Source organism: Hermetia illucens, chromosome 2 (assembly GCF_905115235.1).
Source record: "Hermetia illucens chromosome 2, iHerIll2.2.curated.20191125, whole genome shotgun sequence".
NCBI classification, from domain to species: Eukaryota; Metazoa; Arthropoda; class Insecta; order Diptera; family Stratiomyidae; genus Hermetia; species Hermetia illucens.
Genome location: NC_051850.1, coordinates 148774755 through 148800976, shown reverse-complemented (window position 1 = coordinate 148800976; position 26222 = coordinate 148774755). Strand labels below are relative to the sequence as shown.

Genomic DNA, 26222 nt, shown 5'->3' with positions numbered 1-26222 from the left:
TTCTGTATGAGTTCAAACTCGGTCATAAAGCGGCGGAGGCGACCAAAAACATTAACAGCGCATTTGGAGCTGATACGGTAAGCGAACGAACCACACGACGGTGGTTCGAATCCAGGACCATCGATTGACAACGACGAGCTGCGTTTGCTAGTCGAATCCGACACATGTCAGTCTGTGAGGGACATTGCAGAGAAACTGGGCGTACACTATTCGATACTTTCCCGGCACTTGCAACTACTCGAAAAAGTGAAAAAGCTCGACAAATGGGTACCGCAAGCCCTTATGGAAGAAAACATGGCACTTCGAATGGAAATTTGCAGATCTCTACTCACCCGCAACGGAACCGATCCCTTTTTGCACAAAATAGTGACATGTGATGATGACAATCGTCGCCAATCAGCACAATGGCTAGATGCTGATGAGCCACCGAAGCACATGCCGAAACCGAGCCTCCATCCGAAGAAGGTAATGGTGAGTGTTTGGTGGTCTAGAGCTGGAGTTATCCACTATTCTTTGTTAGCACCTAGAGAAACGATAAATGCACAGATATACTGTGCCCAACTCGAGGAAATGCACCAAAAATTGAGTATTCAACGGCCGAGATTGGTCAACAGAGATGGTGTGATACTCCTTCACGACAATTCACAACCTCAGAACAACGATTCAAAAGTTGAACGAATTGCAGTATGAGACTCTGCCTCATCCACCATATTCACCGGACCTTTCGCCAACCGACTACCACTTTAAGCATTTGGATCATTTTTTGGTATATATATTTTGGTATATCCAGAAAGACAGTTTGAGTGTAATCCTTGTAATGTTGTGACCAGTAGATCGTTCTAATTACCTCGTGAAGAGTGGTTTTTATGGGCTTGCCACTGAGGTAGACGTTCACTCCATAATCCTTCTTAAGTGGATATCTTCAATACGAAGGAAGTGAGGTTAATTGGTCAAAAGTCCTTTGCGAACTCATGGCCGCACCTGCCCTCTTTCGGTATGAAAACCGTGGGCACGTTTCCAAGAGTGTGGTGCGCATCCCAAAGGGATATAGCTCCGCTAAATCTCGACAAGCCATGACACAACCTTATTTTCCTGCTTCTGTAGCAATGGCTACTACCTGGGCCTGAAGATTTATATGCGACGAATCTGCCAAGGCAACTTTATCTACCGGGATTACCGATTCAATAACCTCACACATCTGGGTTTCACGACAAGATTCCATCCAGGAGCCTTCCGGCTTTTCAAGAAAGATGAGCTCCTTTGTTCCAGAGACAAAATCTTACTGAGTCTTGCAGATTCGCTGGTACTTTTAATGTACTCAAAAAATAATACAACCAGGGCCGCCTTATTCAGGTAGTTCTTGTATGGCTGCTAATACTGGCCCAGCAGCAGATGTTGAAGATCTGCCTGGTAAGCTTCCTGAGGCTAGACAGATCTTCATTCCACCACAGTGCCAATATCCTCTTGCTGCTATAACAGGGCACGAGAGTTTGATGGCAGTTTCGAATGCCTTTTCCAGAGCTCCGACCTTTGACTCCAGTTCGTCTCTCGTACCAGTCTTACCAATATGCGCGCGGAGAATTTGTTCTTGATAATTTTATCAAATTTCATCTGGTCGATCCCCCCGGGGTCTCTGGGAGGATTAAAGAGCATCTGCAGCGAAATTTAGACTGGAAAGTATTCAACGGTAATATAAGAAGAATCTCTGGCTAAACACTCTCTAGTACTGTACCCTTAAAATCATATTGTTGACTAGTAGTGTAATATCAAGGACCTCCTCCCAATTGTCGCAGTTCTCCAAGCTGGCAAAATGGAAGATGGTGTACTGCCCCTGCTACACACAGATCAATTCGTGTTAATAATAAACTCAAAAGAATGGCTCACCTCTTTCGTTGATTTTTGAAATGCCCCAAAACATACACTTCTCTGCGATGGTGGAGTCTAATGTTTCAGTTCTTCTGGAGGAGCTGAACGGTCATGTAGAGTGTTCGCCAGTCTGTCAGATAGTCAACCATCATCTCCTATAACATCTTGTTGGCGGCGTCAACTTGATCCAGGTCATTGTCCGGTTCGCCTCCACGCACTCAACAGTCATACGAAGCCGAAAAGGTTGGCTATTCTGTCTTTCCTAAAATCTTAAAGACACAGAGCATGTCCTTATTGATGCGATTGATCACAAGCCCATCTGCTATAACATGGAACTCACGAACCACCTGAGAGAAATCGAAGCAGGAGATGAATCCCCACCCCCCATTTCTCTTTGCCATCCAGGAGGTGTTCAACGACCATTTCCGATATCCTAGCCTCAACATTGGTTCACACTTCCGGCACCAGTTTGCCGGTAGCATACTTCCGATCGACCAAAGCTACACGCAAGTGACTCCTCGTCGGTGAAGGGTTTCGAATTTCGTGCATTGTTGGCCGGCTGTTGCTGGTTGCCTGTTTGCAGAGGTTGCCTGGCGACGAGTCCTTGCTCATTCTGCTCCACTTGTGATGCTGCAACTTCGCTTTGAAATCGATTGCGGTTGAAGACGGTGGGTTTCACCTTCGCGGTGTTCCCGGCGTTTGCTGTTATATTCTTAGAAAATCGCTTGATATTTAGTCTGGTCGTTTTCATCCCACCTGTCAACGATACCGACCTCCTTATTCTTTGCAATCTTGCTCAACATTTATATACCTTCTGGTACTGGCTCTTGAGCAGGACTGCAAAGGTTGCTGTTCCAACTTGGCCCGGGGCCCCACGAGATTCACTTGCCGCTATTACATGACCAGCAGACAAACGGATTTTCGTCAGTTGGATAAGCCTGTACACTCAGATTCTTTAACGAAAGGGACTATGGGGAAGTGACCTAAAACAATAAACCAGGATGGATGAAACCAAACAGAATTGATCATTATCCCTAAAAACACAAACGCTAATATCCCCAGGTCAAATCCGATCCGGAACTGATGGCCCCTGGACAAAGCATCAGATGAACCAGCCAATCTCACACACGAAATTTGTTGCTGAAGCTGAAGAAGTCACCTGACAAGGTGGCTGAAAATTTCTTCGGCATGGTGGAGAAATCCTTGGGGCACAAGTACTGACCAAAAATCAGGAAATTGTGATACAATGTAAAGACATTGACATTGACATTGTCTCGACCAAGGTGAATATCCGCGGTACTCTAGAAAATCAATTCGGATCACTCAATTTGCAAGAGTCCGCAATCAAAGGACTCAGGAAAGCGTATGGAGGCATACAAACAGCAACTATCAGCTTACCGCCTGAAGCAGCGTTCAAACCACTCGCAGTGCCGCTCAGAGAGCGGGTGTGCGCCAATATGCATTGCCGCGGAATTGGAAAACGGGGCTGATACATGAAACCATTTGGATACGATGCATTCAGAGAGATACTATTGAGTGGCCAGTATTCCGATGGAGCAGCTTCAGAAAAGGTAGCACAAATGATGGAACGCATAATGAGGATATGCGATCCTGCCAAAGCTACTAAAACTTTTGGTGTGAACGAAGAAATCGAAGCATCTGCCAACCATCTAGATGAGAAACGGGAAGCATATGCGAACCTTCGAGGTAGGCTTGTGGCGGCACATGGGAGGCACAAACCTAGGCACGTATATGAATTCGACTCCGCCGCTGCACTTAATGATCGCAGAAACGGCTGACGGACTGACATAAAACGGGTGACAAATGTCAGGGATGACACTTTTGTCAAAAGTCTCGAAAAAAGTAGAGTCACATCCGCTGACCGGAGAAAAACGGAAAGAAAAGAATTGCACAAACTAAAGTATAATTACGGTACAATAAAATGTGAACATGTTGTTCATTATAATCTTAAGTGTTTAAATAAAAGAATCTAAAGACGTATGCAGAATATGCGAACCAGCAAGTGAGAAAGCTTTAAGCCACTTTGGACGAAGACAAACCAAAACCTTTGGAGAACAGCGTGCTTGGTTGTTATGCAGTATGAGGGGGCGAACACTTCAACTCACCTGCCACATCCTGCTCTCGATAAAGTAATGATGGTCTTTTCCCGCATAAAGATAATAATTACAGATAATAGGAATGTCCTATCGGAGCGTCAGTTCGGTTTTCGTTAAGCTCATTCAACGATCGACGCCATGGACGTAATTTCGAAGCTAGCTCGAAACGTTATGTCCTCCAATCAATACTTTGGAAATCAAAAATACGTTCAATTATGTTAACCGGGAGTGGATCAGAGGCTAATTGGCTTAAATGCATGTCCCTAGTGGCTAAGCTGCTCAAAAGTTACCTCTGGGAAAGGACGATACGGATAATGGACTTAAACAGTACACCATCGCAGCAGGAATAAAACAGGGCTCACTATTGGTGATGTACAATGGGGTCCCTGTCCTTCCTGTGCCAAAAGGGGCCACGATAATCGGTTCCGTGGATGATCTAGTCGTGGTTATCGGGAAACCATCTCGCCCGCCATATATCCTGAAATATCATTAAGCACTACAATACCCACAAATATCACCGTCTTCGACATGTAGAATGAACCAAGAATGAACAGCATAACAGACAGATTTGCGATAGCAATTGACGAGCAAACATTTATGGACATTAGGCTGGATCAGGGCAGTATACCAAACACAACTTCCAAGACAGCCTACCATAACAGAGTGCATGACGACGGCGTTGAAGCCTATAACATCTCAGATTCGATATCGTTGCACCGCAGCTTTCGGAAAATCTCAAAACTTGGGAGGTGACCACTGAGGGCAACACTATCCCTAGGTATTCGAGGTTCGTCGCGGAACTCGGAACGGAATTTGGAAAGCCCGCGGACTGACATAATTATCGATGCTATAAAAGACGATCGTGGAAGGCAACAAACTACAACAGCGTTTATTTCATTGGGGGAACGCATCAAGGAACTCCCTGAGTTCATTAAGGAGAGGTGGAATATCCACCAAAATATCAGGGCTCTGATACATGGCATTAAGTTGTCCTATATTCATCCAAGCATCATGTGGCAAAGTCACGCGGGAGACGCAGGTGACGCCTCTCCAACTTAAGGTAGGTGAGAACGCGGGCAAACAGAGTAGTGATGGAATAAGTGAATACCTTGGTGTCCAACAAGCGACCAAGCGAAGGGAACAATTCAACTTTAGCAACCCAAAAGAAAGCGCCATCAAAAGGATAAAGAAGGCATATTGAGGTACACAGACAGCTGGGATTAAACTGATTATTGCGGGCAAGGTAATAATAGGTTGGGTCGTACGCTGACTTAGAGAACAAGTATCTCTAAAGAGATGCTTCAGATTTCAGTCACTTTGCAGCATCATCTGCAGTGAGCATGATGGGCCAAGAAGGTGCAGGAAGTTTGGAAAAAAGGACCACCTTATCAAAGACTACACGGGAGATACACGGTGCATGCTGTGCAAAGAGAAAAAGGGAGTACGCGACCGGCACGTTACTGATGGTGGCAGGTGCTCGGTATATAAGAAGGAGCTGAATCGTAGAGTCAAATGAGGTTAATACAAGTCAACCTCAACCATTGTGAGACAGCTCAAGACTTCCTTTTGCAAACCATTCGAGAGTCGAATGTGGACGGGGCGGTGATATGTGAACCGTACCGAAATTAGTACTACGTGGGTAAAAGACTCATCGGGAAACGCGACGATATATGCATGTGGACGGCAAGCCATCCAAGAAACAGGAGCCGACTTTGTAAGGGTAAAAGTCAACGGCGTCCATATCTACAGCTATTATGCTCCTCTTAGTGTAACATTAGCGCAATATGAGGAGATGCTAGATAGTTTGGAGTTGGACGCTAGGGACCACATCCCCAAAATCATTGCCGGTAATTTTATCGCGTGGGGCCTTAGATTGGGGAAGTCGAGTAACAAACACCAGTCGCCAAATCTTGCTTGAAACCTTCGCGGAGCTGGACATCGTACTAGCCAACATTGGATGTGTGCCCACCTTCCGAGGCAGAGGGCTAAGTTCAATCGTTGATCTAACCTACCTCAGTACCGCTTTGGCGAAAGCGATGGTCTGGCGGGTGAGTGACCACTACACCCACACTGACCACCAGGCCATGTTTCCCGACATCAGGAACCTTGGGGAAGTTCTGAAGAGAGGGATATACAACAAGTTGCTTCCGTTCATCGAGCTAACGGATGGTTTATCGGAGCGACAGTACGGGTTTCGCCGAGCGCGGTCCACAGTCGATGTCATTGCAACGGTCGTAGACCTGACCCGGGAGGCATCGGCCGCTGGTAAGTGCTGCGCGGTGGTGCCGTTGAATGTTAGGAATGCCTTTAACTTGGCCAACTGGAGTTGGATTAAGGGCACCCTGGCTAAACTGGGTGTCCCTGGTTACTTAGCTCGAATCATCGAGAGTTACCTTTCGTAGAGAAAATTGGTCCTAGTAGAAGATAAACTGGAAGCGGTCCTTATTACTAATCGCTGGAAAAACGACAACGATTAGGGCACCCTGGCTAACCTGGGTGTCCCTGATTACTTAGCTCGAATCATCGAAAGTTACCTTTCGTAGAGAAAATTGGACCTGGTAGAAGCTAAACTGGAAGCGGTCCTTATTACTAATCGCTGGAAAAACGACACTGTCAAAATCCCACTTGGTAATCACGATGTCGTTTCAAAATCAATCATTAGATACCTGGGGGTAATGATCGATGCCAAGTTGAGCTTCAAGGGGCACCTAGACTACCTAGACTGCGCGCGAAAAGGGAGTAAAGGCTTGCTCATCGCTACCAAAGATGTAGTCGCCAGCTGCTTATCGCAGGGGTGGTGAAATCCATGGGGGTGCGCACTGGATAACACAGTGGACCAGGGAAGGATAAGTTCGGCATACCGGCCAATCGCGCTAAGGGTAGGACAGGTATATAGGAGGACAAAGGTGAGGCAGTGTGTGTCATCGCGAGGATGATTCCCTTGGATCTTCTAGGGAATGAGGCATACTGTTCCTTTTGGAGAAGGAAGGCGAATCTGGCCGAAGTGACTACGAGTTTCGGTAAGGCCACTAGGAAGGAGCGGTACAAGAAGTACACGTGTATTGAGGGATGGGTCGAGCGCAGGCATGGATAATTGAACTACCACCTAACACAGTTCCTTACGGGACACGGGGGATATAGGAAGTAATTGCATCGCTTTGGATTGGGTGAGTCCCCAGATTGTCCCAGATGTGCCGCTACATCCGAGAACCCGGAGCATGTTCTGTTCCATTGTCGGAGATTCGCGAATGAAAGAGGGAGGGAAATAAAAAAAATGTTTGGCAATATTTGAGGAAAAACTGTGTAGTGAGCACTGTTGGAAAATCCTTTAAAGATCTTTGATACAACTTTATTGCTTTGCACATCAACCTAGAACCGAAATTCGTATACAAATAAATACCTACAAATCTAGAACAAAGCATCATTAATATTAGACCATTTATACCAGCCACCTACAGCCCGGATTCGACCCGGCCGCACCTTCTCTGCAGACCTAGTCCTTTTTAATTAAATTCTCAATTGTAAACAGGGATGATTTACTGATTGCGCTACTCCCCCGATCTTCATTCGGAATGGTGCAACTATTATCTTTCAATTCAATTGTTTCACTTGTAGACGGTTGAGTTTGAGCTTGTTTTCGATTATTATCTGGTAAATTGCTGCAATTCGGTAGATTATTTCTGAATAGGAAATTTAAAGGTGCTATTGTTGCCAAATATTGTTTGTGGAGCTCCGTTATCCTGTCGGTCGGCTGTATTGTGCTGGGATGGAAAGATGATGTTGCCATTGATGGGGATGTGGAGTCCAGTGCATCGCCATCAATTGTTGTGGGATCTGTTGAATTGGAAGCGTTTGAGTTGTCCTGATGTGAGGCATCGATGAAGGTCTGAAATGGAAATTAACATTTAATAGAATCTGGCATGTATGTAAATTGAGAAAGATATGTTTAATGTGTTTGAACTATAAATATGTACCCCATTTCCTCTTGAATTCAATTTAAATTTAAATTAGGAAATGAATCTCTCAAATCGCTTTGATTCACAAAGCATGGATTAGCCAAACTTTAAGCCTGAGAAATACCAAGAAAACCATGGGGCTTTGAAACCAATCCCCTACTTGAGAAAGGTCTTCCAATTAATTTCATCTGACATTACAATATCAAGTTTTCTTTCGAAAAAAGTTTAATGCATGAAATTTATTATAATGTTAGATTATCGCGCAGTATGAACAACTTTCTTTGCACCAATCACCCTGAGAAGCCTCCACTCTTCCTCTTCTGTTCTGTTGCACATCTTGCTAAGGTAACCGACTTGTCAGTCACCTTTAATGGTGGATTTCGATGCATAGCTTAGCCAACAATGGAGTCGTCTCTCTTTCGTATAGTATGATCTACCCACTGCCACTTCTGCCTTCTAATCAACACGTCTACCAACACCTATCCCCTACTCCGACGTAGTTCTTCGTATGGTGAAAGAGCAAACAAATATCATCAACCTAGTCGAAGAGTTTGAGGAGGGGTGTCCTGGTTCATCAAGTCTTCGGGACAATGCAGGATGACGAACGTCACCGATAGCGGGAATGATTATTATCGGCGATAGGACGCAACTTTATCAAATTCTGTTTTAGATCTCAAATTCCACAGATATTTTACTTCGTTGCAGCACATGCATATAGTTTCTTCGGAATACCTTTCTAATGCGGAACAATCCAGATGCACTCCTTGTTCACGCTGTCGAAAGTATTCTCGAAGTCAATGAATAGTAAGTAAAAGCGGAAGTTTGAAATCCGTACACTGCTCCAAAATGACACCCAAGGTGTTGATGTGGTCAATATGGAAGCATTCAAAACGGTAACTAGCCTGCTGCCTGTTGAATAAGTTTTCGAGATATTCTTTAACGCGTCCTCTGCGGACATATAGTAGATTGATTTAGCGACCACAATCAGAGCTCCGCAGTGACTACACCGGGGGTGCTGGTTTATACTTAGTGCACCCTCAGCGTTCATACCAGTGTAGGCGAGGCCTATCTAACACTTCTGTCGCAACTAAGAGATACGACGCCCGAGTTATACAGCGCAACCCCACCCTTGAGTCCACGAGGAACTCTGTCTACTATGTGAGCACATCCACCATGAAATTGCCACAAGAAGGCCAACCGTAAATAAGAGTCCTGGAGCATATGCTCTCGGAGGGTCACCCATGGTGGCAGATAACTTCCGGCAAAAGCCACTTCAGATGAGTGTCTTGCCTGCTCGAGTTTGAAGGCCTTCCTCGAGTGCTAGGGTACGACCCCTCCCAAGGAGTTGATTTCCCCGGCGCAGTAATAAAATCTCTCTTAACACGCTACCCTTCCTGAGATTTACTAAGGTGCCTAAGCTAAGTCGCATCACTTTCGCCCCCCCTCACAGCGGAAATAAACGCAATCACTTCATTAGGCTAATCGTCTGCTTCCTAGTTTTCGTAGTCAGCCAGATGTTCCGAACCCCATCACAACGTGCCTGAAAGCTTCACTCGCCGGCACTGTCGAACAACAGCGAGATCATGAAAGCGAAGCGATGAACGTATGAGTAAATGCGAACCGTTGCAAGTCTACTGCACCTCTTTGCTGAAACCCGCAAACTTTTCACTATAATTATTAAGGTAGCCATGCTAGTATTTTCCCATCGAGCGAGATGTTATTTGAGTTCAATTTCGCATTCACATCACCCATAATTAGATTAGAGAGCTTCCGTCAATTGTAACACTGACTGTTGAGATATTCCAAGCATAGAAGAAACAGTCCGTGCGATCCACTGGCATAAAAACCATAAGTAGCCAGGAACCCACGCAATTACAGCCGAATTGGTTAAAGCAATTATAGAGGTATTATGTTGCTGAGTATAAGATATTCTCCTCTATCTTGCCAGGCTGGATAGCCCCATACGCCCAGAACATCATTGGCCCATACCAAAGAGGCTTCTCTCTCGAGGCAAATCAACAACAGATCAGATTTTCTCTCCGCAAGCGATGGAAAAACTGTAGTAATATGGACATCAGTTGCACCATCTTTTCATTGACTTTAAAGCCACCTATGACAGCATATGCAGGGTAAAACTGTAAACGGCCATGGGAGAATTCGGTATCCCAACGAAATTAATAACACTGACTAGGCTGATCCTGACCAAGGTGTGGGGCCAGATAAAATCAACAGGATCACTTTCAAGACCATTCGAAATCAACAATGGTTTAAAATACGAAGATGTCCTATCACGAGTCCTCTTTAACCTGGCCCTAGAGAAAGTATGTTCAAGTCCACCCAACCACTGGCATACGCTGACAATATTGACATTATAGGAAGAGCAATCCGAGCTGTATAGTCTACCTTCATCCAGATCCAGCAGGCGTCAATAGGCGCGAGATCTTGGGCGGCACATCAATGAAGGCAAGATGGAGTACATGGTAGCAACGTCAACGCCAAAAGCAAAAGAACGAACAACATCAAATCACACTAGTCAAACGAGAGCAATAAGAATGGGAGACTATTATACAACTTCGAGACGATTGAAAATTTCTCCTATCTAGGGTCGAAAATCACAACCAACAACAGCTGTGACGATGAAATCCGCGCACGGTTGTTGGAAGCCAACAGAACCTATTTCAGCTTATAAAAACTGTTTCGTTTCAAATGTCTGACCAAAGGATCAAAGCTGTTGCTGCACAAGACTATGATCTTGCCAATCCTTATGTATTCCTCGGAAACTTGAGTTCTTAGCAAAAAAAATTGCGAACTCTTGGCCGCGTTCGAGAGAAGAATCCTTCGAACAATTTTTGACCCCTACACGAGGATGGACGATTCCGTAACCTGCACAACGACGAAATCTATTGATGTGTCTGATTGTGGACAACATCCGGCTCAACAGGTTGCGGTGGGCGGGTCACTTAATCCGTATGGATGGATGATGATGATGATCCAGGTCGGAAAGTCTATAAGGGCAATATCTATGGTACCAAATGAGGACGAGGCAGACCCTGCCTAAGATGGAGCGATTGCGTAGGTCAGGACGCCATACAGCTTTTAGGGATATCGAATTGGTGGCCCTCATCGCAAAACCAGGGTGTCTGAAGTTCCTTATTAAGGCCGTTAATGATGACGATTGGAATGCCAAAAAAATGTCATTATATCTAGTCCTAATGAAGTTATCGGAGACGTTTTTTTTTTTAGTAGGAGTGAGTATTATGCACAGGAGCTCTCTTACCGTGAAAAAATGCAAGAAGTGGAGCATAGTATGCACCATGATAAAACGAATTCCGCCATTGTGTTGATGTGGGAGCAGACAAAAGAATTTGCAACTGGTCTTTCGGTGGTCCATAGAGGATGTTAACAGGAGGCTTCTCTACCACGATAATAAGAAACTGAAGAGGCAGAAGGAGCACTTAACTCCAATTCTGAGTCACATAGCATCTGGTCACCATAATATAGGAATACGGATATCCTTATCATCAATCCACCCAAACGGAACAAAGTCGAAGAGTTTGACGTTTCTTTTCCTTGCAGCTCCTGCAGTCTCCGTCAAGTTGTTACTTCCACTGGGAATCGCATATCATCCTTGAAGGCATTAATTAACATCTCAAAAGCTTGATCGGCTGAGAGCAAACTAGCTCTCACTATCGACTCTCCTGGACTGACCACATTAACACCCTTCAGATTATTACGAAGCAATGTGTAATGATCCACGGCTTGGGCGAAATGTTTGACAGATAACTAGGAGATTGGCTAGGCAAAACAACTGCCACCCAAAATCTTCCCCGGCTCACTGTGACGTGAGTGTTTCTTGTACGGTGGGCTCTCGTTAGCTTGAGGAATCCTGGGAATATTAGGAAAAACTTTCTTTATCCACGATGACAAGCTACTACACAGTGTGGAACGAAACCTACTTCCAAACCATCCCAAGTAACTTCTCATTTGTTACCACACATCCCCCTATTCGTACTACTCTTTACTCTATTCTTCGGAAAAGGTGGTTCGCATAATGTAATTGTGAGGTGTTAAATTTGGGAGTTAGCCAGAATATATCTCTGTGGAACACTTTTTGTTCCAAATAGCCCAGCCCACATTGCAGGATAACATGGAACTCGTCGTGTAGCAGGCGCACATGCTTCTTCTTCTTTTTCTTCAGCCATTGTCCCGTTCACAAGCGGGGTCGGCTCGTCGTGATCGCCTCGCCATTTGGCCCTATCAAATGCCTGATCTGGACGCAATCTCGAGGCCTTTAAATCCACATCCAGCGTATGAAGCCACCGTTGTTTTGGAAGGCCTTTTGGGTCGTTTACCATCGACTCGATGTTCAGACCAATCTTGGCAAATGAATCCTTGATAGCACGAATTACGTGACCATACCATCGAAGACACCTCTCTTTCGCAGTTTTTCCACGATAGGTGCAACTCCATATCGATCGTGGATATCCTCATTTCGTATGTGATCAAAACGTGTCATGCCACTGGTCCAACGCAACATTTTCGTCGCCATTACCACAGGACCCCGTTCATTGTCTTTTATAGTCGGCCAACACATGCAGTTCTTGGGAAATACACCGAAATGACACTGGCGATAGTATCGTATGGCGGATACTTTCTCTGCCCACACCATTGCGGACGCAATACGGTAATCAATTATCGAACATGAGGTTCAGTTCACTGTTAGAAATGTACGACAAATTCTTCGAACGTATCCAACAGTGTTTTGAACAACTAGTTCGAGTAAAATGGAAGTGGGATCTTGTTAAGACGCTTCGATGGGGTTCACTGCCAGATGCACAACGCGCCATACTTTATTTCCCAGTGGTCTCCACCAGAATTACAACGGCTGGATTAATGTTATGAAATCCTTGACAGCCTTTCTGGTTCAAGTAATGCGGAAGGCGTTTCACATGCCCTACCCTGTAACGAACACCTACACCATTCGGCTACAGAGTTGCACCATTGATGCCGCATCAGTTAATTGACATCACACCGCCATCACTAGTGTCAAAAGGAACTGAAACTTTCGATCTTGAAACCGTTGCACCTAAGGTTGCGACAATACCAAGCCTCTATAAAATAAACTCCGCAGTGTGCGAATTAATAAGCCACAAACTTCAAGCTGTGTCAATAATTTTGGCAACGAATGAAGCCCACCCGTTTCTTCTTTGCCCTTCTCAATAGTAATCCTAGCTATGATATCCGTCCATACACGAAGGCAATAGGCTTGGGTAAAAGGGTCTCAAGTCTGATTGAACTTGGCCTCAGATTCCACGAATAAAATCATCAGCAACAGTCGATTTGAATGGGGGCGAATAAGAGTTGAGCGCAGGACTGTTAATAGAACGAACGATTCCACCGTAGTCCACCACCACGCCACATGTCAACTAAGATCCCATTTTGTGGTAGAATTGAGACTATGACCTTGCTCCTCAACTCGTCGTTCATCCAAAACTTGTACTTTGGTACCTGACTTATTTGTAGCTTCAATTACGCTAACAGGTAAAGATACGGGCGTCAGTCAACATCAGTTGAGATTTAGCACATCTCAGTCTCTCCCACCGTCGAGAAGCTCTTCTATGCGAAGGTTGATAGGATGCTGTCGCCGGGAGTTATCTAGGAATTTCCAAACGTGTGGTCTTCGCCGATCAGTCTTCTGGTAAAACCTGGTAAAGTACCTCTTTGCAGCGATGCATAGAAGATAGGTAGTATCACTAGGAAGGAAGGAAAATTCAAAGGCTAGATTCATCACGAGTCTAGATCTAAAGGATATATTCTGGCAGATTGATTTGAACCAGGCATCAAGGGACAGACTGCCTTTGCGGCTCTAGGACCGCCGTACTAGCAGTTTGTGACCATTAAGTTTGGGCTCTGCATTGCATCATATAACGGCTAATGGATAAGGTCACCCCTGGCTACCTGCGACTTCAAGTTTTCATTTACATTGACGACTTGTCACTCACAACAGAGACTTTCGATCAGCATCTGCTATTAGTGAGTAGAGTGGCATTCTGCATGAGACGCCCCGGTTTGAAAAGAATCGTACGGAAGAACAAGTTTGTTATGAAGAAAATCCTTTACTAAGGTCAAATCATTGCCAAAATGGAACCATTCAGACGGACCCGCACAAAGTATAGCTATAGCTGATCTCCCACAACAGACAAAGTCAAACAGTCTTGAAATATGCACTCTTATAGACTGGCTGCAAAAAAAAACCCAGCTTTGCTGGACTGGAGGAAGAAAATGGAGAAGGGAGTGAAAGTTCCAATTCCTCAGATGATGAAGTTGATACAGGCTCGATGGAACTGATAAACGAGCAGGAATATCAGGCAGCGATAGAAGGAGTTAAGAAGCTCTGAGTGCCTGTCGAAGGTGCCGAACATGAGGCTTTGACAGATTATGTCCCGCTCAAACAGCTAATAAACCAACCCAGTCTGCATGGTCATTTGAACAGATGGTCTTTAGAACTGCAGGGACTCAATATTAAGATTATATATCCTGATGTATTCAGGAAGGCAATCAAAAACTGTGGGCCTGATTCTTTCTCCCGTTTGCATTCACCAACCTATGTGGCTGCTCAGGATTAATGCAGCAATGATTCTTAGATTCTCCACATTTCAAAACTAGAGACTATGAGACATTAATAGCACATTTAAGAGGTTCGTGTGCAGAGGAACTAACTTTTTTCTTAGGAATAAGTTCCAGGAGCCATATGCCTTGAAGCAACGGCGTTCCAGGCATAATAACGAACTTTGAGAAAAAGCCAACGGCCATAAAACATTGGACATTGACAAAGCATATGGAGAGAAAGAATCGGATTTTGAGGAAATTAGCAAATGGGGAATGATCTCTGGGCATAATCAATTATGACAGTAATGTAACTTCAAAACAGAATTGTGAGTCCAAGCATTCAAATGGCACCTTTGGAATTGTTCACGAAACCCGTTCAATTCCAAAAACTTAGATAAAAAATTATCTCCTTTATTCCAAAAGAGAAGAGATGAAAGGCTTCTTTATTAGGTACCATGGTAGCAGCACAAGTCTGGGTTGCACAATTATAGATCCAGCAGCAGATGAAGAGCAGTGAGAATTAATGAAGGCGGCTTCGGAAAACAAAGAAGTCAACTGAACAGAAGAAAGCAGAACCACCCAATCCAGTTCGGCGAGTTTAAGCATCAAGCAGCAGCAGTAAAATGAAAGAAGAATGTTTTATATACCGCAGTCTCAATTGGGTTCTATTCAGTTCCAGGATATCCGCCATTTTGATCGTCGTCCATGCTAAAGCATGAAATTGCTTTGCCTATTGCCCGTCCTATTTCCCAGCGATGGCTAATTGTTTGGTCTCCCAGTCCTTTCTCTCTTTTTCCAACTAGAGCGAAAATTTCAATAATATAGCGTCATATTCAGAGCCTTAACCAAATGAGATAGTAGAACTCTAGAGAGTAATGATCTCTCCTTGCGGCTTCTGGAAAGTCAAGTAGTAGCAAACGCGAATCCGGTGTCGAATTCCTTCGATCTGGGAGGCGATTTCTGACAGAATCTTGACTGATAGGTTCCGATCAATTTTAAGGAGCATCACAATTTTACATTGCTATTCACCGACGGAGAATTCCGATATAGTGGAGAAAGATACTTTCTATGAACAAAACGCAGTTCATGGGAGCCTTCCTAAAGGTGACACAGTGATTGTGGTGAATCATTTGAATACCAACATGGGCTCTGAAAACAACACAATCGCACATGCAATAAGGTCAATTAAATACCGACTGACCTTATGGCAAGTTCTGCACTCGAACTAGGTGTGAAAGTCTATAATAGGAAGTTCAACGTAATACGGATGGCAGACACCTTAAATAACCCGAGCGCTATGCAGGCTGACTGTGGAATCATCGAAGTGGATCAATGAACGAAAGGGACTGAAAACACTATTGATCCCTGATGGGCGAGACGAATTCAAACTCCAACACCATGCGAAATCGTAGGAAGTTCAACCTAGTATGCACCGTGACAACAGAGAATTTCTTATTGCCCTGATCAGAGAAGCTGAAAATACCGCTTGTAGCAGTGACTTCAAAATCACATCACGTACGAATTTACATGTACATTGTTCAGAACACTTCATTGCAAAGTAGCTAGTCACTGTAATGTGCGAATAGGGAACCCTCCCCCAAATAAAAGAGAAATAATCTCGGCTGTCAATGCGCTCGAACGGAGTAAAGCCGCCCTCACAGCAGAGCTATTCAACGCTGCTCCTGCAGTTTCTGCAGATCTTCTAGTTCCACTCGTACGGAAATCCAGGGATTCCAAGCTCTTTCCCAGAGAATGGGAGGGGACGTCAAGATTCCAAAAAAAGGGTACCGTTCTTGAGTACGACAGTTGGAGTGATATATGCATGGTACTTTCAGTCACAAAGATAAGATAATAGCTGAAATAATCCTGGAACGCATCAAGGGGCACCTCGAAAGTCTGATCGAAAAAGAGCAGACTGATTTCCGGTCTGGATCCTCCTGCATTGACCACACCAACACCCAGCGGATCATTTTGGAACAGTGCGCGGAGTTTAGGTCTTCGCTTCACCTGCTCTTTATCGATTTCGAGGCGGTTTTCGACATCGTTAAACTATCAGAACATCATATGATGATATTATTAGAACGTCAAATGATGGCGCAATATGTCGCATGCTGCACCGATCTAAAATCTCAAAGGAATTTTAAGTCCAAAGTGGGGTCCGCTGGGGTTGTCACCAATATTATTTCCGCTTGTTATCGCTGTCGTTTACCATGGTGCCTTGTCCCGAGGAGGCGGAGGGCTTCAATAGACCATAACATCTTTCCTCAAATAAATGGAATACGCTTATAATGTCAACTTACTTTCTCACCAAGTCATCGACCTTGGGTAAATGGCTCTGGATTTGGAAAAGAAAGCAAGAAAAGCCGCAAAGCTCTCAGTATGATAGGTTATCACACGCGATTTGAAGGATTTTGCCCGAATTGCTGAGACGTGTGAAGTTGGTGCTGAAACCGCATCTCTCGGAGAAGAATAAAATAAGCCAACCGAATGTGTTCGCTATCCCCTCATTGGCATATGCATTTGAAATATTGGCGAGGGGGTAATCCAATCTGGAAAAAGTCCAGTGGCAGATGCGGACAACTATGTCCAAATTCTGAATGCAGTACCCAAATTCTGCTATGAAACGGACGTCGTTGACGTTGTGAAACAACAGGTGAGTCCTTTTCTTGCGGGTGATTGCTGACACCTCTTACTTTTTGAATCCTCTGAGTGAGGTAAAGTTAGACCAAGAGTTGAACGATGAATGGAAGCTGAAGACAATACATGGTAACCAATTGAATTGTTTCTGACAGCTCATTGTTGATCTCAATTTGTCGAACTGGCTGTGTGCTGGGAACCTTTTTGTTGAGACTGAGGGATTGATGTGTACCAGTTAGGACGGCGTGGTGTGCTCCTGTGCATATGAAAGGGCGGGTGGAAAACGAGCAGTGCAGAATGTTTGGTTCAGCGTTAGAGATGTTGGACCATATCATTTTTGTCCGCACTGTTACGATGAACCTTACATGTCCAGTTTACTGATATTAACTGTAGGCGGTGTCAATAGTCCTCCTTACAATATGTATTGTGACTGGCAGGTTCTCACTGATCGCCATATACCGCACAATATGCCTGACGTGTATATTTGACAAGGATGTTATTATCCCTCATTATAGCAAGACTACAATCACCGTGTTCGTTCCTGGAGGATTCAAGATTAACACATCATCGCTCAGTCAATATATTGTGTGATGAAATGTCTTCATCATTTGTATTAATGGTCGAAAAATCGAAGGTGTTGATCAGCATGTACATCTCGGAAGCGTTGCTTCTGCTGAAGGCAGCGCTGAACTTGTTCTCGATATGTTAACAGCGCAATATTAGCCGTCGCCGTTTTAACCAAAATCCGAAAATGTAACTATCTCAACACTAACAACAAATTGAAACTATTCATTGCTATTGTTGTTTCTTTGTTGCTATTTAGGAGTAGCAAAAGAGAAATGACCGCCGCTGATACTCGAATATGCCAAACCTTCGTTAACACTCGTCTGTGTCATGCCATCGGGGTACTGTGGCCTGATGCAATTCCGAACCCCGGGGTTCTTCGATTAAGGAGCCGTAAATGTTTTGATCAGAACGCGAATGGGGCAACAGACAGAACATACATTAAGGAAGGGAAACTCCATGACGCGTTATGCCATGCTATAGAACCCAATCTCTCAGGATGGTCGATGAGTAAGTAGCCCCAAAAATAGCAAAGAACAGTTGAATAACATGGGTTAGTAGTATTCAAGAGTCGATCATGATAGTGTAGGTGTTCAGGGCGTATTTACATATTTGACAATTGCAGACTTTTATGGCCATCTAATGCAGAGTGTAAATTGATGGCTGCGTTATATGGACATGGAGGTATTCCGAGCCTCGTAAAGAGTGGTGGTACTGTTCATGACCGTCAATAAGAGTAGTCCAAGATCTGACTCTTCTACGATATATTCCAGATCTTTCAAAAAGCATATCCTTATGGAGAGAAGAGAATCACTTTATAATATCCAGCTTCTTCTAAATCAACAGCAAGAAGACATATGATCTTCTCGACTGCATCAATATAGCCATAGTGCCTGTAGATTTCAACCCCCGGAACGAGTTCGTGGTTGAAAAGTCTAAGCTCAAATCCTGCCATAAGCAAGAAGATATTTTTCTGTACTGCAAAAAATGCCCTCACCCTAGCAGAGTGCTAAGGCGAACGACAATATATAGAACCAGGAATGAGATGTTTTGTGTAAAACAAAACCTTATTAAAATCGGTTTACTGTCTGTCTGTCTGTCTGTCCGTCACACGCATTTTTCTCGGAGACGGCTATAGCGAATGACACTAAATTTGGTGGGAAGGTGGGAACTGTGAACGCTCACGCATACAGTGAATTACATACTTTTACGTCGAATTTAAGGGGAGCCCCCATACATCGAAAAGGAGGGTGTACATTTTTTTTCACCAAATATAGTCACTTGGGATATCAAATGAAAGGTCTCAATTAGTGCTTTCCGAAGCTGGTCTTAGTTTTGACATTTGTTGGAGAGGTAGGGAGTGCTGGGGGTCGAAAGTGATCATTTCTTTAATGGACCTTTTCTCAGAAATTACTCAACCGGAAAATCTGAAAAAAAATCAGGAGGCTGCCACTCAGTACCGATATCCTTTCAAATAAAGTTAATAATAGCAAATTACTATAATTTTTAGTAATTGCCTGCGAAACCCCCTTAAATTCATCCTAGGACCACGAACTTTTGCAGCAATATAGGCCATAATATAGGCCATAATTCTACTAAGTTTGGTAGGCCCCAGTAGGGCTTTTGGCCCCTTAAACTACTATATGGAAAAGATTGGGGTAGTGATTTCGGCTATGTGCAGCCAATGTGAGGAGGAGGAGGAGACGGCCCTGCACTTTTTATGCAGCTGCCCGGCATCCTCAGATCTCAGACGAAGACACCTTGGCAAGGTTTTCTTTAATGTAGAATCTGCACACTCTCTGCCTCTGGAGAATGTTCTGAGATTCGCTAAAGCCTGCGAACACCGTAGGCGGGAAGCCATTGAATAGGCAACTTATGGGGATAGTATAATGGGCCTAACAATGGCCTGAGTGCTCAGAGCTGCGACTCCTCCCAGTTAACTAAACTAACTAAGTTTGGTAGATATCGCACTATTACTAACAAAGTTACAGCAGGTCAAATTGTCGCTGCTTTGCAAATTCAAGACTACCCGAAAGAAGTACGTGTGGTAGACGGGTAAACAGACACAAAACCAACAAACAGTGAACCAATTTTTAAGCACATCATTCAAGACCGTAACGGTACACTACAGTATATTGTAGGAGACAATGTGGTTAGCATTGCGCTCGCCCGAGATTATTACCCTGATTTGATTCAAGTACTCATTCATAGCTGAATCGACTGGTATCCGACGTCAAATCACGATACAAATCCCACTGCTACTAGTGAAATTTGCACCGCGACCTTCCGTACGACAGCCTTGTGCTGTAACCACTCAGCTATCCGGACGAAGTGCTCTAACACACTTGAAGACCCTGATCCAATATAGATTGTTGCGCCAACGATTATTATTATTATTATTAATTTTTAAGGTTTTGTGTAAAACAAAACCTTATTAAATCGGTTTACTGTCTGTCTGTCTGTCTGTCCGTCACATGCATTTTTCTCGGAGACAGTTATAGCGATTGACACCAAATTTAGTGGAAAGCTGGGAGCTGCAAACACTCACGCAAACAGTGAGTTACATCCTTTTACGACGAATTTAAGGGGGGAGTCCCCCTACATGCAAAAGGAGGTGTACATTTTCTTCACCAAATATAATTATGTGGGGTACCAAATCGAAGGTCTCGATAAGTACTTTCCGAAGCCGGTATCAGTATTGACTTTTGTTGGAATGATGAGGAGTGCGGGCAGCCGAAAGTGATCATCTCTTTAACGAACCCATCCTCAGAAATTACACAACCGCAAAATCTGAAAAAAAATTGGAAGCTGCCACTATATAATTCCAAGGCCCCGCAATACCCTTCATACAGGTATCCTTTCAAATAAAGTTCATAATAGCATATTACTATCATTTTCAGTAATTGGTTGCAGACCTACCCTCAAGTTCATCCTAGTACCACGAAATTTTGCAGTAATGTAGGCTATAATATAGAGCTTGGTCCAACATGTTTGGTGGAAATAGCACTATTGCTAACAAAATTATAATGGGTCAAATTTACCACTTCCTTGCAAATTCAAGACTTTTAGTATCCATATTACCCGAATGTGGATATTCTCACATAATATATGCATATATTACGTGCTATGTACTAATGGGACAAATTCACACTCAAATATATTTATACAAGAAATATACAAAAGCTTTCATACCTGAAGCGTCCAGCTTCCAGTTTCCCGACTTGTTATAGTTTTGATTTATAAAAATATCGCAGCAACTGCTTACAAAAGCATTCGCTGAATGAGTATGCCAGATGGTTCTGAATAGATAGACAAGCGATAACAAAAGATCGATTCTTTTTCTCATCACAAAAGCTGCAAAACGCACAGTGAGATACTGGATATTCACCTACCTTCGTTTGTCCTCCCAGAAGTAGCTTATTCTGTCTCTGCTTCCTTGTCCTTCTTCGCCTGTAATTCCCTTGTTCAAACATGTCATTTGCCGAAGGATCCAGCATCCAGTAACTGCCTTTTCCACCGCCATCTCCATCATCCTCTGTGGAATTTTTATCCCGCGCCACTTTTACAAAACAATCATTCAAACTGAGATTATGCCTGATTGAATTCTGCCATCCTTGACGGTTATCACGATAGTATGGAAAACTGCAAAAACCATTTTCATTAGCACTTCATCATCACAAGAATTGCAGGAGAAAATTAATTGTGAAAATCACTGATAAATTACTTGTCCATGATGAACTTGTAAATTCCACTCAGGGTCAAGCGCTGTTTAGGCGAACTGCTGATTGCCATTGCAATCAGGGCGATATATGAAAACGGTGGCTTTTCCGCCCGATGGGAGTTTTTCAAAAATGAAAAGGGAAATTGCCAAAGATTGGGCGGCAGTGCCGTATAAGGGTTGAAATTGAACGGATAATTCACTTCACCGAAAACACTGTAATCAATACTAATCCGATTTAATTGTTCTAAAGCTGACATGTTTCCAAGACTCGAAGGAATATTAGGTAGCATTGTTTGATAGTCTTCTTAAGCACGAGTTCAAACTGACAATATCCTTTTCCGTAACGGAACCAACTATCCGAAAATCCAAACTCGCAGACCGCAAACCACAGACTGACTATCAAAAATAATACGAATCATCCAAAAGTACATGTTTTGCTGATGAATTGTTTTCCAACATCAACAAAAACACACACAAATCTAAACTTCAGACACACGATCGTTTCGGAAAAGCGCTAGAAAACCACCCTGGAAAAGTCAAAAGAAAACACAACATTCTCCTCCATCAGCACAGATTTCGGCAGCATGAAAGCCACAACGAACGCAAAGATGATGTTTTTCCAACAGTTTAGTGCGTTTTCTGAAACGCACTCATAAAACTAATTTCTATTTGTTTTAATGATCCGCATGTAAAACACCAAGGAATGACTATGAAACACGATCGTCAAACAAAAATCAACAGCAGCCATATCCACAGATACATCTTTCACATCCATCTATTCATCTATTCATCGACCATTTATTCAACAAGTACTCAATGTAGTACCGGAACGCCATAAACGCCTCAATCACCACCAAAACCACCGAAAAGACCTCTTTTGACGATCATTGATGGTGATCATCCACCAGTGCAGGCATAGGACAGTTGCTCGATACTGCGTCAAGTGGGCGAAAATGGATGGTGTCTGCCCAGAGAGCATTGATATCCTTCGAAAAAGAGGGAAAGCGGTTCAGTGAACTTTCATTGTAAATATGCAAACGCAATGTGTAATGAAGATGCTAACATTGTAGTTTTGAACCTATCTGAAGTTGTGCTCCTTTAAAATAGTATCTAAAGGATATTCCAAAACTCCAACTGGTGTCCTTCAGCATTAGTTCTTTTCCTCGAAATAATGATTAGATATTTAAAGTATTCGGATGAATTATGTGCATATAGTACTGATGTCATTCCTGCTAACCCTTCGTACCTGTACATACACATAGCCTCCTAGCCCAGTAAAAGCACCGTGGACCAACAGTTTGCAGCATCTGAACTCCTCCGCAGCTAGACCACCATCCGTTTAATTATAAGCTAAAAAAGTAATAAAATTAAAGTCACAAACATTGTGCACAGTGTACTGAGCCTGCATCCACGCCACTCCTTCCCTGGCTATAGGAAAATCGCTGTTTATAACTCCACCCACCACAGTTATTATTTCGAATGACTGCCAAAGGCAGGATCTGTTTTATTTTTCATCTAAACAAAAGATAAAACATCAGGAAAGGTATCTGTCAACAAATACGTTTATGAGCCATTTCTCCCTTCAACAACGTGATCGTAAAGTTCTTAATATTTTATGAGCATTTAAGCATGTCCTAGGGGACATGGAGTTATCAAACGACATTTGACTTGCTAAAAGCTTCAGATAAGAATTTCGTAGATATTTTGGCCCCATATCCACCTCTGTTCGCAGCTTACAATATACTCCTCACGCGAAAGGCGTGCCAGTAAATGCCTTTCTCTTACACTCCAGTAAATTGGAAAATCATTCGATGGAAATTTCCAGTTTTTCAGCCCCCGACCAATAACGATCGTGCATGCAAATGAAAATCCATTTTCGAGCTCATTTCCTTCGATTTCAAAGTATCTGCGGATGTGTGGGTGCACATCTCAATCAATTTCATCGAAATTTTCTAATCTTGTTCTGCAAAAATAGATTCTACGGAGATCCACCCAGCTGAAGTCCCGCCTCGGCGAATCCGGCTTGCCTCCCCTGCATATTGAGGATTGACGCTATTGATTAATGTTTATTGGCCAGAAAGCAGGCAGGGAAGTATTGAATAAACAATTTGTTTAATTATTTTCACTTTGGTGCTTCTGTTATTGTTTGTATATTTCGCGAGCGCTTTGTGCAGGATAAAAGGAATCTTTTTGATTTTGGAATTCATTTAAATCATATATTTTATTGGATTTATGTTTATTGTGTGATTCTTTTATGTTTGCTCTAAAATATACAACTTTTTGATTTGCTTTCATCATTTGGCGCATATGAAGCAATGAATGATTTTCAAGAGAAATACGTGGTATACATAGATGGAAACTTACGCTTGGCGGCCATTCAATTTTGAAGATATACTTGAGAAAAATTCATCAAAAAAATGGGTCATATTCTAAGAAAGCTACTACGTATGTATAATTACAATGTATTTTTTTAAACAAATTATAATTTACATTTTCTTTTCATTGGCAAAGTTCAAAAATAACAAATGAACATTCAGAATCTCTCAAGAACTGTTGCACCCTCGTACCGTGGCAAACTTGCCCAAAAAACGTTAATACTGCATAGTGACGATATTTAAAAGAGGCGCACGTCTGCTATGGTACTTGTTCTAAAGCAGACAGGATGCTAACTCCAAGATTTCGAAACAGATGACATTTAACCTTTGTGTGGTAAACTGAACGTAGGATCTTCCCAAGAGTGTAAAATGCCCACCCCCAGACGTTCACCACACTGAAGACGAAGAATACTCGCACCATGGCTGACTTGCTTCATCAAGGAACTTATTACTCACTTAAGAAATATGAGTCAAGTGCCACTGCCCTCTTACATTAAGGAGATCTAAATTTCAATGGTAATTACGATCCTCATAGGGTCCTCCGGTTCCTTTCCTTTGATACGTCTGTCACCGTTCTAGAAGTGTCACTACAACCGAATAATAACAAAGTTTTCTCAGGGAAGCGAAATAGACTTCTTAAAAAAAAGGAGGTAATAGGAGGCCCATTTAATTTTTACCCCTGACAAATATAATTTTCACTCCATGCACTGTTTTCCGCATAATTTTCACCCTGAGCCCGGACTTCCTCTCCACTCCCTTGCGAAGAGGACTATCAGTTTAACCTGGACTATCTCGTTTGATCTGATATATTCACCTAAAGATACCCTAGGGCAATCAAAAGTCAATTCATAAAGCCTCTGATCGATGAATTATGTAAAGAATTTTGGTAACCACTCTCTAGACGGGACCACTTTCAACCAAATTGACCACGTGTTGATCGAACGCCGCCACCTCTGTCTCGATGAATCTCAGAACATACAGAAGGGCCAATATAGACGCAGATCACTCACGAACTCAGATAACAACACCACCCAGAATCCCCTCTGACAATCAGGTGAGAGTTAACACTGAGACCATCCACAACACAGCCCTCCGCCACACCTATAAAACTGCAGTCAAAAGAGATCCTGGAGATGAAGCATCAATAAATGATCTTCACAACCGCCTGAGGAACGTTATCATTGATACGACCACAAACATACTTGGCCCCAGTCACAAAAGGAGTCGAAACGGCTGGTTTGACGATCAATGTAAGGTAGCAATAGAACGGAAGAATGCTGCATACCGAGTAATCTTGCATTCTCAAAGGACGCGGGAATGCGCAGAGACTTATCACCAACTCTGTCGAGTGGAGAAGCGACTTCATGGACGGAAAAAAGAAGCCTGGGAGAACCAACAAGTCTGTGAACTAGAAAAGAACAGGGAGCAACCGGACCAGGCGTGGAAGTTTTACCAACAACTCAACAGGATGAAGCCTTATACACCTCGATGCTCATCCTGTCGAGACAAAGAGGGGAAATCTGATTTCCGACCAAATGGGCATATTGGAGCAATGGGTTGAGTACTTTGATGAGCTACTGAACAACCACAACATCGGCGAGTTGGAGGTCGCGCCAACTGAAGACGACGGACAAATACTGCCACCACCAAGTATAGAAGAAACAGTGCGTGCAATTCATCGACTTAAAAATCATGAGTCGCCAGGATCCAATGGAATTACAGCCGAATTGGTTAAATATGGAGGCGACCAGTTACACCAAGTGGTTCATCAACTTGTGTTCAAGGTATGGGCCAGCGGATCAATGCCTGACGATAGGCAACGAGGAATTATCTATCTCATACATAAAAAGGGAGATATCACGCAGTGCAGCAATTATAGAGGTATCACGTTGCTGAGTACCATGTGTAGGATATTCTTCGCTATCTTGCAAGGCCGGATAGCCCCATACGCCCAGAACATCATTGACCCATACCAAAGAGGCTTCACTCCAGGCAAATCAGCAACAGATCAGATTTTCTCTCTGCGGCAAGCAATGGAAAAACGGTTGGAATATGGACACCAGTGGCACCATCTATTCGTCGACTTCAAAGCCGCTTATGATAGCATAGCCAGGGTAAAACTGTACACGGCCATGAGAGAATTCGGTATCCCGACGAAATTGATAAGACTGACTAGCCTGACCTTGACCAATGTGCGAGGCCAGATAAAAGCAACAGGATCACTCTCAAGACCATTCGACATCAACAACGGTCTACGATAAGGGGATGGCCTATCATACATCCTCTTTAATCTGGCCCTCGAGAAAGTGATCCGTGATGCTGAGGTAAATGCAAGAAATACGATCCTCTTTAAGTCCACCCAACTGCTGACGATATC

The 26222-nt window shown here is 43.4% G+C and overlaps 1 protein-coding gene across 1 annotated transcript; it reads right to left on the bottom strand.

Moving 5' to 3' along the window:
* Positions 1-7397: 7397 nt before the first annotated feature.
* Positions 7398-21845, bottom strand: LOC119649451 (fork head domain-containing protein FD2). The gene is made up of 3 exons (XM_038051606.1): positions 21474-21845; positions 21142-21391; positions 7398-7869 (listed from the first exon to the last, which is right to left on the bottom strand). Exons 1-3 carry the CDS (start codon positions 21758-21760, stop codon positions 7477-7479), a joined length of 930 nt encoding a protein of 309 aa, XP_037907534.1. The 5' UTR covers positions 21761-21845; the 3' UTR covers positions 7398-7476.
* Positions 21846-26222: the final 4377 nt, after the last annotated feature.